Genomic DNA, 14,036 nt, shown 5'->3' with positions numbered 1-14,036 from the left:
TGTCATCTCTGCATTAGCAAGTCATAAAGTTCTGAAGAAACCTCAGTAGAAATGTTTTCAGCACGTGCATATGAGAAAATAATAAAATACACAAAAAAGAACAGATAATTTCACAGCAAGATTGCTGCACTTTTGCATAGTACCCAAAAAGGATAGAGTTGTAATCAGTGATTTTAAAGTAATAATAATAAATTTCAAAATAAAAAACAATAACAAAAATAAATTCACCAAAACTTAAAAACCAGGTTCAAAGAACTATGTAAGTAGATGCTTTAGTAGATTATTATCCAATAACAGCCATATATCTCTCAAGTATTTTTCATCTCCCCTCCCTCATTCTTTTGGAATCTCTCATATCATCATTTCCACACCCAGCTAATTTAAGCCCATATCTGAGAACAATCCACCCTCTTATAACCAGAACTTCCTACGTTATTACACTGGGTACTGTAAGTGCAGTAAATCTCCTTGGAAATATTAGAAAGATGAATGGTAACATTCTGAGCTTCTTAAAGGGAAGGGCAGGAATTGGAGAATAAATTCTAACCGATGGCTCATTTTTTTATTATTGATTCTTAGCCCAAAGCACCACCCTGGATCTACCATAGTGATGTTCTAAGACCCCCTAAGCTTGTTGCAGTTTTTATACTAAATTTGTCATCAGGGAATTACAAGGCTGTATTTTTTAGTAATGATACTTAGAGTCTTAAGTTGTTAAAGGATGCTAAAATCACATTTATATTATGTACACACACAGATTCACATCACATTTTGATCCCACAGAAATTTACTGTAACATGTTCATTATATTATGACTGAGCATTTTTTACTTTTCTAAAACTATAACCTACCTATTGCTTAAGTCACCTTTACTATATTGTTCCAGAACTGAAATGTTTTGGGAAAATATGTATTTTACACTACACCAGCCAATCTCTCCTAAAGAAATATGACCAAATTAAATCCTTTCTTTCTAACGTTTGAACACACACACAAATAGCAACAGGGAATGCATACTATTAAAGTTTGATTTATACCCTGTTATTTGGCAGATTTTTAGAGATTTGTCAATAGAAATTATTTCAAATGCAATATGTTGGGTGGAAAAACAGTATCATACAATTTATTTACATTTTAAAACACAAAACAATACTATATATTCTAACGGGTGCATAACTGTATACTAAAAGTTTAAAAACATCTTGGGGAAGGATTCATGCCCACCCCAGGACAGTGGTAGGTGGGTGGGTAAAGGTATGAGGATGGAGTAAGGCTTTAACCCTTTGCACTCGCTTGCTTTTTTCTCGATTCCTTTATTCTAATGCTAACCGTGTCGAGTCACACTCGACATCCGAGTGCAAAAGGTTAAATATATCTGATATGTTTCATTTCTTTATTTAAATATAATTTTATTGACTTCAGAGAGGAAGGAAGAGGGAGAGAGAGATAGAAACACCAATGATGAGAGAGAATCATTGATCGGCTGCCTCCTGCACACCCCCCACTGGGGATCGAGCCCACAACCCAGGCATGTGCCCTTGACCAGAATCGAATCTAGGACCCTTCAGTCCGCAGGCCAAAGCTCTATCCACTGAGCCAAACCAGCTAGGGCTGTTTCATTTCTTAACAAAATAAAGTGAGCTAAGGCAAGCAGAGCAAAATGTTACCATTTCTTAAATCTGAATGGTACACATTGGCATCTATGAAATTATTTTTTTTATTCTATTGAGTTTAGAGAGAGGAAGGGAGAGAGAAAAACATTAATGTAAGAGAGAAATTAGTTGCTTCCCATAGGCTCCCCAGGAATTGAACCTGCAACCTTGGTATGCGCCCTTACCAGGAATAGAAATCCGCCACCTTCTGGTGTACCGGACAACTCTCCAAGCAAGTGAGCCACCCAGCCAGGGCCCACATTATTTTCTGAACACTACAAATAATTTATCATTTTAACAGAATAATATTTTAAGAATAAAGTAAAAACTCAGTTTATTTAGGAAAAGTATTATAACAATGTGGAGGAAATATTAACATCGTCACAACCTACTCAAAACCTTACTATGTTGCGTGTCTTTAACAGATATAGATGAGTGCACTGCAGGGACACACAACTGTAGAGCCGACCAAGTGTGCATCAATTTACGTGGCTCCTTCGCCTGTCAGTGCCCTCCAGGCTATCAGAAGCGAGGAGAGCAGTGTGTGGGTAAGTACAACAGTGCAGTAAGCAAAATCCTATCTTGAGCATCTTAATTGTTAAACCTCAGGCATTCAAAACAAAGCACTTGTATTTATTTGGAGAATGATAGCCAACAACTGCTTATTCTTTCATTGAATGCCAATCCATTTCCCACATTCACAAGAATGAACTAGCTTTACAAGTTTAGCATATTCTGGCTATCAAAGTGTTGGTTACATGTTAGACTAAGCAAAAGCAGAAATTTGGAGTATGAATGAGACCATAAAAACAATTGAGAAAATAATTTTAAATTATCTATTTGGGGACCGTAGCACTTAAACACTGATGATACAGGCTTCATTCACTGGTTTTATAGTTTATAAGGCAGAGGTGAGGTTCAAACCCCTTCATCACCCTTAACTCACATTGAGGACTTGGGTGAGTTACTGACATTCTCTATCTCACTTTTTCACTGTGTATTACAGAGATAATACTAGCCCCTGTTTCAGAAGCTCATGTGTGGGGATGCTTAGAACAGTGCCTGGTCTTGGACTGAATAGCTGTGTGCTATCATTATGCAATGAGTTAACATACTAAACATTCTTTATGCTGCAGGTGCAGTGCTAGGAATGCAAAGCCAAGTGCAGCATGTACCTCTACTTGAGAGCTCTACTTGAGTTCCCTCCAGGCAGGGGCTGGGTCTGGTTTGTGTTATTACTGTCTTCTTAGTCCCTGAAGAGTGCCCACCACAGAGATGCCCTAGGCATCTTTTTTGGATGACTGTAAGAACACAGTGTGGGGAGGCCAACTGGCAAATAAGCGGGGCTTGTTTGTGAGGCATGAAACTCATTAATTGACCCCCTCTGTCCATTGATTTACATACCATCTCTTACCAGAAAAGTGAAGAGTCCTTATTTTCTCTTCGAAACAGAGGATCAGAATGTGGGGACAGACAACCAGCATCCATTTTCTCCAAAAAATGTGAGCTGTTGATGTCAAGATGTCAACACTGAGCTCCTCATGGGCCCCAGTGGAGTTCTGCCTGCCATGGGCTGTTCCTAGACGCTGGGGTTACTGCCCAGCCTCTGAGGAAGGCCCAGGGTTTGCAGTGACTGAAGCTGTGATTTAGGAGAAGATTGTGTGGAAAACTTCACAGACACCAAAGTTTTGCCTAGTGGTTTAGTCAGGAAAATAAACAATTAAAAGTGTTAAAAGTACAGAAAAAGAACTAACCCAAATGATTGTGGGAAGAACCAAAGAGAATGGAACATATGGTTATAGCTCTTTATGAGATGATAGGAGGAGACGTTCTTAAATCCAATCTAATCATGAGGCATTTCTCCCACCCATAGAACCAATTCTACATTCCTCCACAGAGCATATAAGGTCTTCCTTAACCTGATCCTTGCCCAGCTCTGAACATCCCTCTCCCACCAAAACAAACAAACAAGCAAACAAAAAACACTCCAACTTTACCCTACTACTTATAATTCCCCACAGTACAATACATCACATAGAGTCACATTTTGGTGCCTTTACATAAGCTCTTTCAGCACTAGGAACATGCACTCCTGGCAAACTCCTATTTAACTCTCAAATCCCAGCTCAGGGTAATTTCCTCTGGGAAGATGTCCATGATCTACCCCAATATAATTAGTCACTCCCTCCTCTCTACTATTACTTAGCATTTTGATGGATCCATTTTGTAAATTTTCTATCTGTTGCAGATTAATTTTTCTACAAGCTACAATAATAATGTGGTAACATCAAAGTGCTATTCCTAAACAACTACTCTAATTTTCTATACTTATTTGTTGCAGTCTGGTCCAAATAGTCCATGGACCAGCAGTGGTCAGCAGGCCACAATTCGAGTAGCACAGTGTTTCTTCTGTCCATTATGCAACTTTCTATTTATTATTTTATTTATGCAGTAATCTGTTTTCATGCTCACCTTCCATAGTAAATAGGGATAGAACATATGTATATTGATCATCATTATAAACCTGCAGCATTAAACACAATGCTAGCAAATAACAATGGTTTGATGAGTGTTTACTGGTTTTAAGACACACATCATTTATTCATCAAATATTTATTGAGGGCTGACTGTGTGCCAGGAACTGCCCTAGGTGCTGGTACATCATGGTGAACAAGCAGATTGTACAGAATTACAGCCCTTGTGGAGCTATTAGAAAGTACCATTTATACAAATTAGCTATCGAGACTAGCACCTGGGTATAATACTGGGTACTAGGAAGAACTATGATAAAATTGCTCGTAGTTGGTATGATGTTTCCATTCATTCAACTAATGTTTATTGAGTACCTACTATTGCTAGGCCCAGGTATTAAGCATATAGCAGTGAATAGACAAAAATACTTTATCTCCACCTCAAGAGGAAGAGACAGGTCTTATCTGCCATGTATTGTAGTGAGGGAGACAGACAAGAAGCAAATAAACACATAACACAATGTCAAGGCATGTCAATGGCTGCAAAGAAATACAAAGCAGTATAGGGAAATAGATAATGCAGAAGAAGCTATTTTATATGGATGGTCATAGATGGTCTTCCTGAGGTGACATTTGAGATACCTAAATAAATGATGCGGGGAAACCATGTGTATATCATTATCATTTGTTTTAATACTCAAGCTAAATCAAATAGATTTTGCAACTTATCAATAATAGCTCTATTTGTTTATACCTGTTTTATGTAAGGAAGTTTGCCTACATTATGTCATGTAATCCAACAGTTCTACCACAATATTGTACTATTTCTTACAGAGGAGGAAATGGGAGCACCAAGAGAGTAACACCAAGCTAGTAATTGCCAGAAGACTCAAACTCAGATTACTCTGAGGCCACTTGAGCACAATGCCTTCCACACTATTTGTTATTAAAGTACCAGAAGAGCTCAGCATAAAGTTTTGGTTTTGCTTTTTTCTTACGATAAGATAGTATCACTACATAGTCTTAAATTATGCATGCATAATTGTTATTTTAAATTACACATGCCATGTTGGAGTTGTCACAAGGTGTAGAGTCATGAATCAGTGAAATTTTATTATGCTTCTAAGATGCTAATCCTACTCTGCAAGTTCTCAATTGAGCACTTTATAGTTGGAAATATTTATATGAGAAGGACACGGGCTGGAACGCTTCATCAATGTGTCAGAAGGGCACTTTTGTTTAGCACCCTATTCCTTCCACCATGTTCTTTCATTTGATTCTCACACAAACATCATAAGATATACATAGTAAGCATTACTATCCACATTTTACAAAAGAAAAACCAAGATACTGAACTTTTAAATGACTTCACCAAAACCACCAACTAAACAGCAGTCTACCCCTTCTTTCTCTTCATTTTTTGTGCATCACTCGAGTCTTTGATATTCTTTTTTACTTTTGTCATTAGAAATAAGCTTTTAGATCCTCAAACTGATATTCTCATATATATATATATGAAATAGTCTTAATTACTTTTCTCTCTTTTATGTCTCAAACCACCCAGGCCAGGTTTATGAAGTCTTTGTTCTGAACATCTCATTTAACTGCAGATTGCAGACCAAAGTATATTTACCCTAATTAATAATAATAATAATAATTACTACTCTTAAAATGTCTTCTCTGGATAGTTTTTCTAGGTAATGTTTTCCTGAGAACTTGAGAGCAAACAGCTGTGGATAATCAATAATATAGTTTTCTTTCTGTGTGTATGTCTGGTAACCTAGATATAGATGAATGCACTATGCCTCCATATTGCCACCAAAGATGTGTGAACACGCCAGGATCATTTTATTGCCAGTGCAGTCCTGGGTTTCAGTTGGCAGCCAACAACTATACCTGCGTGGGTAAGCCTTTTGAGAACCCCCATCCTGACTGACTAACTTCTGTCTTCAAAAAAAACAAACCCCATGCCACATTGCAGTATTTCTAGTTTTCTATGTTCTTGAGTGAACTGGTTTCCATCAACTTCCCTGAATAAAGCTGAAAAGACAGTAACCAATCTGCTTCTTAAAATACATCAAGATGTGAATGGAAAACTTTGTTAACCTTGGTTTTAGTTCTCCACCGTGGGGGTATAAAGAGAAAATACAGATCCATTGATATGCACACACCAATAAGTCAACAATGTGTGATATAAAAGCTAAAGGTGCCAACGGGGTTACTGCAAGTTCGAGTACATAAACTTTCCACTGAAAGTGCATTTGATTTTTACATGCTTCTTCTTCCCTTTCAGAATGCAATGTCACGGCACACAATTTTAAGATTGACATGACATGGAAAGAATCTAGTGCCGGAAAAATGCCTTTTTCACAATATTTTCAGTGCCTTAGAGCATTGCAAAACTCTGTATGAGTCTCAAAGGCTTATGTTATAATTGTAATGGAATTTAACAGAACCCATTTAAAAAGTAATAAATAGCACAGATAAATCTTCACTACAGCATGCTGAGAGACCATATCAGTACGAGTGTCTTACTAGTATATCAATTATTTATAGACTTGGCATTTTGCATTTGAACAACAATAAAAGAAAATAGATACTGGAATGTATATTTATTAGAATCATTAAATTCTTTTGGAAAGATTCATCAAACCCCAAAATAACTGTCATTCCCAGAAAAAAAATTTCTGGTATTTCTAAAAGAAGTATACAACAGATGTTCGAAGTTGTTCCAACAAATATGAAACCTGAATGGATGTTCTCCAATGAGCTTCTGCAGGGCAAAGAATCCACCTAGGGAATTATTCACTTATCATCAAATGACATGGGTACCAAAGAGCAAGGGTATGTTTAAAGACACAGATATATAAATTAATATAACTTTTCCTTTCAGACATAAATGAATGTGATGCCAGCAATCAATGTGCTCAGCAATGCTACAACATTCTTGGTTCATTCTTCTGTCAGTGTAATCAAGGATATGAGCTAAGTAGTGACAGGCTCAACTGTGAAGGTAAAATATTTTCCAAATAATTTTTAATAAGACTCTTGATTGCCGTTCTTTTATTTGATTACTAGAGGCCCAGTGCACAGATTCGTGCACCAGTGGGGTCCCGCAGCCTGGCTTGTGCCCTCTCACAATCCGGGACCCCTCGAGGGATGTCGGACTGCCAGTTTTGCGCCCCCCTCCTCCTGCACTGGGCCTCTAGTATGCATATAAGATCTTTGGTTAATCTCTTCCCACCCTTCCCCTTCCCTCTTCCCTCTGAGATTCATCAGTCTGTTCCATATTTCCATGCCTGTGCGTCTACCCCCTGGTGGTCAGTGCACATCATAGCTACCAGTCAAATGGTTGGACAGTCACTTAGGCTTTTATATATATAGATGTACCTTTTTATGAAAACAAATTTTTATCCATGAAAATTCTATTCTAAAATTCAGTTAATTCAATTGCCACATTGACTTTTCAGTATGTTATCAAGAAAAAGGAGAAGAAAAGATGACTGAAATATTAAATGCAAAGGGGGTCTAATAATTAGAAGGGTGTGCTAGTGTCTTGTTTCTCAAAGTGTGATCCAACAGCAAACAGCATCAGCACCTCCTGGGAGCTTGTGAGAAATGCAGAATCTCAGGCCCCAACCCAGATCCACTGAGTCAACTTCTGCATCTAATTCTGGATGACTGGTGTACACATTTAAGTTCAAAAAATGCTGATTGCCTATCAGAAACATTAGAATAGAAACTAAGAGACCTGGCCCCTAGTCTTATTCCTACCAGTGTGCAACTTGGGCACATATCTTAAGTCACTTTCCCCATAAGTATAGAGGCCCATTTAACTGAAGGGATGACCTTCAGCATCATTGCACATGCATGTTACAGTGTATAATTTAAAAGGCATAAGACATCCTGAGGGAATGCCATCTGCAGTCGATGTCCCTGACTTCTTTGTGGACCCTCCCTGCTTTACTTGGGGCCACAAAGGTCATACCTCACCCAGAGAGGCCTTGCATCACGCTGCTGTGCTCAAAACCAAAAGGGCCTGAATCTGGACACCTGCCTCTACCCTTCTAAGTAAACAATAAGGGCATCACCATTGAGAAATGCAAATCATTCATTCCCTGAAGTCCAGATCCTGTCAGGATGTCATCTCTAGAAGCTAGCACTTGAAGTTCAAAGCTCAGATGAACTTGGGAGCAAAGCTACCCAATTTCTGAGAAAGCAATTGTGAATCTGCATCATGGGTGGGTCTGCAGACATGAAAAGCAGCAATCATAAGCCAGTTCATTCATTCTGCTTAGTTCATATGGTTAGGTCAGGATTTGACAAACTGTCAGCAAGATTGAGTAAAACTAATGGTAAGACAAACTCTTTGTTCTATGAAGTTCTAGAGCAATAATTTTAAATGGTGTGCCACAACACACTGATGTGCCATAAGAAGTTTTAAAATGTGCAATACTTGAATATTTAGTGAGGAGCACTGACCTCTTTTCTTTTAAATTATCAAATTAAAATATGACAAAAGCCAACATAACAATAGCTGTCCAGTATGAATGAATCAAAGTTATATCTATTTTTGTCAGAGCAATAAAAAATATAATACATATTTTTTTGGTGTGCTGATTTGTTTACTGATTCATTTATGTGTGCCATGAGATGAAAAAATGTTGAAAGTCACTGTTCTAGAGGAAATGAGCTGATATTGTTAGAATTTGCCCTTGAGCTTCTTACAAATATTGTATTTCTGTTTCAGAGTTTGCAGTGTTTTTACTCTATTACTTCTAAAAAAATTACCAAAGTAGTTTTTCAATTCTGTGTCCTTGCTCTTCTCTGATTCAACAGACATTGACGAATGCAGAACCTCAAGTTACCTGTGTCAGTATCAGTGTATCAATGAACCTGGGAAATTCTCGTGTATGTGCCCCCAGGGATACCAAGTGGTGAGAAGTAGAACATGTCAGGGTAAGTTTTTGTTTGTTTTTTTTTTGTATCTGCTATGTTCAGTTTAACCAGGAAGAGCAGGGAGGAATTATAGGATTCTCTACCATAGACTTTTCATTTTTTTTCACCCTGAATATACAATTTGAACTATCCCCCACCCCTGTTCACTATGAGATATGCACATCTCATAAAGAGAGTATTCACTAAAAAAAAAAAAAAAAAAAGAGGGTATCTATTCTAATAAAAGGTTAATATGCTAATTAGACCGGGCTGACCAGACATCTTCCGGACATCCGACTTCCTTCCAGACAAAGCTAGGGTGGGGGCCGAGGCAGAGGCTGTTAGGGGTGACCAGGCTGGCAGGGGAGCAAGCAGTTAGGGGCGATCAGGCTGGCGTGGGGGAGGGCAGTTAGGGGGCAATCAGGATGGCAGGGGAGGGCAGTTGGGGGAGATCAGACCAGCAGGGGAGCAGTTAGGTGGCGATCAGACCAGCAGGGGAGTGGTTAGGAACCACTGGTCCTGGATTGTGAGAGGGATGTCTGACTGCCAGTTTAGGCCCAATCCCTGCAGTCAGACATCCCCCAAGGGGTCCCAGATTGGAGAAGGTACAGACCAGGCTGAAGGACAACCCCACCCCCACCCCCGGTGCATGAATTTCATGCACCAGGCCTCTAGTTTACTATAAATACCTACTTTCCTTGAAATTTAGAGTAATAGTTTTTCTTTTTTAAAATATAAACAATTTTAACAAAATACTAATATCCCTTCTATGTAGCCTACATAATCTATATGATGTGTCTTCTAAGCATCCACCAGAAAATATTTGATTATTAAAATATTTCATCATGAATTTTAGTCCAGAACATAAACCTAATATGTGGGTTAGGCATACCTTAAACCAATCTTGGTTCTCTAAAATACCAAGACAATAAGTTGAGAAGTAGTTTAGCTAATGAAAAAAATCAGCCTCATGTATATATTAAAATGTGCTTGAATTCTTTGGCAAAAAACTATTGATTCAAAAATAGTTAATGTTCTTGGGCCCAGTTTTAAAATAAACATTCAGGTGATCTTCACACATACACATAGGTGGAAGAAGCAGCTCTCTATATGGTATGATTGCAGTCAGAGTCTCTCTAGAAGATCTGAAAATATGTACCTTCTTCTCCTACCATCAATGCTGCATGTAGCTTAACAGGGAAAATACTGCTCAGATAAAACAAAAAATGTAGATAATCCTAGAAAAGCTAGTACAAACACATTCACATAAAGCAATGAGAGAATGAAAAAAATGACTGAACTTGAAGACAGAAATCTGTTTGAGTCCTAGCTGTACTACATTCTATCGATACAATCTTGAACAAATTATCAAACTTCTCTGAGTCTCAGCTTTCTTATTTGGAAAAGAAGTTGAGGGAGGAAACAGAATAAAAATTACTTGTAAAGTATAAATACTACATAATTCAACAAATTTTTATGAAAGTTACCTAGCAATGTAAATGACCAGTAGCAAATCTTCTCTAGGGAGTCCTTTTTAATCAAAATAGAGAGAGAGCACACAGTAATCAAATCTTGTTAAGAAAGGAGAAGATTAAGGAAAGGAGACACAAGGGATTCTCAATCTGTATCATGATTTTACAGAAAAAATACTAACTCAGAGGAACATCTATTGACCTGGAATTTATTAGTATGCATATGATCATTCAACTAATTTCCAACCACCAAATATGAGCACAATTAGAATGTCATTCACTACACAATGAACATCTTTATACCCCTTTCCAAGTTACTAAAGACTCTGTAATGTTAATTGTGGAAAAACATTGCATTCCAATGGTTTTACTTTCCGAACCCTAATTGAGACTTTTAACATGAATATTACATGATGGAAAATGTTAGCCACTGGGACATCTTAACTTTTCCCTGGAGTCCTTCAAACAAATGTCTATGTGTTTCTTATCATAAATGGATTTGATAGTCAGCAAAAGACAGAAGCAAATTAATGTACAGCAGAATCTTACCTGTCTAGTCTGTATATCTAAAAACATTAATATCTGTTATGATTAAAGGGGAAAATGCACTGAAACTTTAAATAAGGGATTCATGAATGTTATATCTTTTTAAATGTTTTTATTTATTGATTTTAGAGAGAATAAAAGAGAGAAAGAGAAACATTGATTTGTTGTTCCACTTACTTATGCATTCATTGGTTGCTTCTTATATGTACCATGACCAGAGATTGAACCTGCTACCTTGGCGTATTAGGACGACACTCTAACGAACTGAGCTACCCAGCCAGAGCTAGATGAATGATGTTGTGTCTTGAAGATATACAGCTTCAGAATGTTTGGCTAAGCCAAAACACGTGTGTGTGTGTGTGTGTGTGTGTGTGTGTGTGTGTGTGTGTGTGTGTAAGAGAGATTCTTTTAAAGTACAAAGCAATTGGTTTCCCCACCAAAACCATCTCTTCCCCACCTCATCCACATACTAAAGTAAAACTGAAAGAGTTAGAATTCTTACATTTCTCCACAAGGCTTATTTTGAGGGTGAGATAACTTTTCTCATTTCCATGGTCTTGCAAAAATACAAATGGGTTGGCGGCGGGGAGTGGGGAGTAAAAAATACGAGAGTGAGAGAGGAAGACAGAAAAATAGACACAGAGAGAATATACATAAGCATAGACACGCTTATAAAAATTTTAATACTATTAATAATTTCTGGAAAACCTTCCAGAATGATTAAGGTGTAAATTATGCTAGGCTCTAAATTCAATAACATTAATTAAATTAAATTAAAACACATTAAATTATTGCATAAAATTTATTTTAGCTGCTGTTAGACTCCATATAACAAACAAGTCTTAGTTTTCCCTGTATCTAAACAGCATCTTTATTTTTTAAGTGAAAAATAATGAAAAGACAACATAATTGTGATTTCTTCTGAGGAATTTAAGTTATTTCTTTAGCCACAGTCAGTCCAAAAGAAGACACTTCTTGTAACTGACTCTTGGAAACCTCAGAGCTTTTCCAGTCTTCTTTTGGGTTCCAGATAGCTTTAGCCAGTTTGGAAACTATAAGAAAGTTGGTGCGTGTGTTTTGTTTGTTTGTTTGTTTGTTTGTTTGTTTGTTTGTTTGTTTTTCTCTCTCTCTCCCTAAAAGACAAGGCATGGAATTACCTTACAGTGGAAAGGATGCAGTACCTTGCAGTGGGAAGTTGCCTTTCACTAACTGTATGAGCGTGGATCAGCTACTTAACCCTTATTTGTCTTTCCCATGTCAAGTAGAGATAATACCTTTCTCACCTATCTCCATGCGATTTGTGTGAGGAGCAACTTAGTTCAATTTAATATTTCTTAAAAATTCAGGTGCCCCCAGTGCATTAATTCTAGGTGATGAAGAGATATAAAGATGCATTTGATAGCCCTTGACATTGGGGAGTTTACAAGCTAGTAGAAGGGTGAGGACAAATATGCATATTTCAATAATGCAAAGCAGAAAGTAATAAAGGTCCAAAAAGAAAAACATGAGGGATGAGAATTCAGAGAGGAGAAAGAGATCATATCCCATCAATTAGCCCATGCCAGGCTTGCAGCTTGGATTCAATAAATTACTTGTGGGATGAGTAAATTAACAAATGAAAATATCCAATTGTGGGTGAAGAATGATTCAGAAAAAGGCTTATATTGGATAAAATCTAAATCACTATTCAAATGCAAAGGGCAATAGGCATTAATAGGAATGTAGATATTAATATAATTGTTGTTGTCGTTAATGTAATAGCTCTGTAGTGAAACTGTTCTCTCAGATGTTATCTGGGAGCCCCTAATTCCTAAATCTAAAACCAGTCTTTGTGCAGTGTGGCCTGTCCACAACCCTCCTTCCCAGGACTCTCTCCCCACCTGCCTTTTCCAGCGTTGCCTCTCACTACTGACAACCCCTTCCTTAATTCCTCTTCTGTCTTTATATAGCTATGCTCTACAAGGTGGAACACTTCATAGCTCCATTCTTTTGCTTTGCTTTCTCTGGAGAGTATAATCCATTCCCGGAGAACCAACTATCCACCAGCATGCTATTGCTTACTGAAACCACATCTCTAGCCTCTAATTTTCTCCAAAGCTTCTGAGACAGTGAACTGCCCTCCCCATAGTCTTAGCTTGCTGCTTTCTCAGCTGGAAGGCCCTTCCCATCCCAACCATGAAAATCCCACCCACCCTTCAAGGCTAAGTTGAGGTGCCGCCTCTTCCTTCAGCCTTTCCTAGTTCCCCAGGCATAATTAATCAATTCTGCTTCTAATCCTCTAGTGCACTTTTCAATCTCTTATTTAATTAAATTTTATTTTATAACTAGAGGCTCAGTGCAGGAAATTTGTGCACAGGTAGGGTCCCTAGAGGCTGCCAGCTGCCGGCCGGGGCCTCCCTTCATTCTGCACCGCCCCCTGGTGGTCAGCACACGTCATAGCGAGTGATTGAACTCCCTAGGTCTAGGGCAGTTATGGCGAACCTATGACACGCGTGTCAGCACTGACACGCGTAGCCATTTATGATGACACGCGGCCGCTGAGGCGGCAGCATGCCGAGGATGAAACATTTGCTGCTCCTGAGGATGAAACATTTGCGAAAATAATGTTTTTTCCTCAAAGTGACACACTACCCGAGTTATGCTCGTTTTTTTGGCGAAGTTTGACACACCAAGCTCAAAAGGTTGCCCATCACTGGTCTAGGGGATACTTTGCATATTAGGCTTTTATATATAAAGAGAGATTACTATTGCCATATCTATATTCCTAACTAAATTATAATCTCCCTGAGGGCAAGAAGTGGTGTTTTTCCCTTTAACATAAGCAGGATCAATGACCAGCATTTGGCTTTGAATTCAACACATGAACAAATGGGTGCTTGATAAAGTATCATGAAATGACACATATCAATTTTTCTACAGTGGCTCAGCTGCATCTATGCTGAATTAAATGCAATAAA

At 38.0% G+C, this 14,036-nt stretch overlaps 1 protein-coding gene and 1 long non-coding RNA gene across 7 annotated transcripts in view; one reads left to right on the top strand and one right to left on the bottom strand.

Annotated features, from left to right (window-relative positions):
- The window catches only part of LOC114230252 (uncharacterized), a 275,275-nt gene that overhangs the window by 100,694 nt on the left and 160,545 nt on the right, over positions 1-14,036 (bottom strand). The gene's annotated exons all lie outside the window — the stretch shown is intronic.
- EFEMP1 (EGF containing fibulin extracellular matrix protein 1) overlaps positions 1-14,036 on the top strand; it is a 73,821-nt gene that overhangs the window by 39,737 nt on the left and 20,048 nt on the right. For 2 of the 4 annotated variants that reach the window (XM_054728172.1, XM_008162109.3), the window contains exons 5-8: positions 2,078-2,200; positions 5,908-6,027; positions 7,017-7,136; positions 8,963-9,082. In XM_054728172.1, coding sequence (XP_054584147.1) covers positions 2,078-2,200; positions 5,908-6,027; positions 7,017-7,136; positions 8,963-9,082 — 483 coding nt within the window. The remainder of the gene's footprint in view (positions 1-2,077; positions 2,201-5,907; positions 6,028-7,016; positions 7,137-8,962; positions 9,083-14,036) is intronic. The other 2 variants (XM_054728173.1, XM_054728174.1) reach the window with 2 other exon arrangements.

The sequence above is a fragment of the Eptesicus fuscus genome, chromosome 16, assembly GCF_027574615.1.
Source record: "Eptesicus fuscus isolate TK198812 chromosome 16, DD_ASM_mEF_20220401, whole genome shotgun sequence".
Lineage (NCBI taxonomy): Eukaryota > Metazoa > Chordata > Mammalia > Chiroptera > Vespertilionidae > Eptesicus > Eptesicus fuscus.
This window is presented reverse-complemented; position numbering and strand designations above follow the sequence as displayed.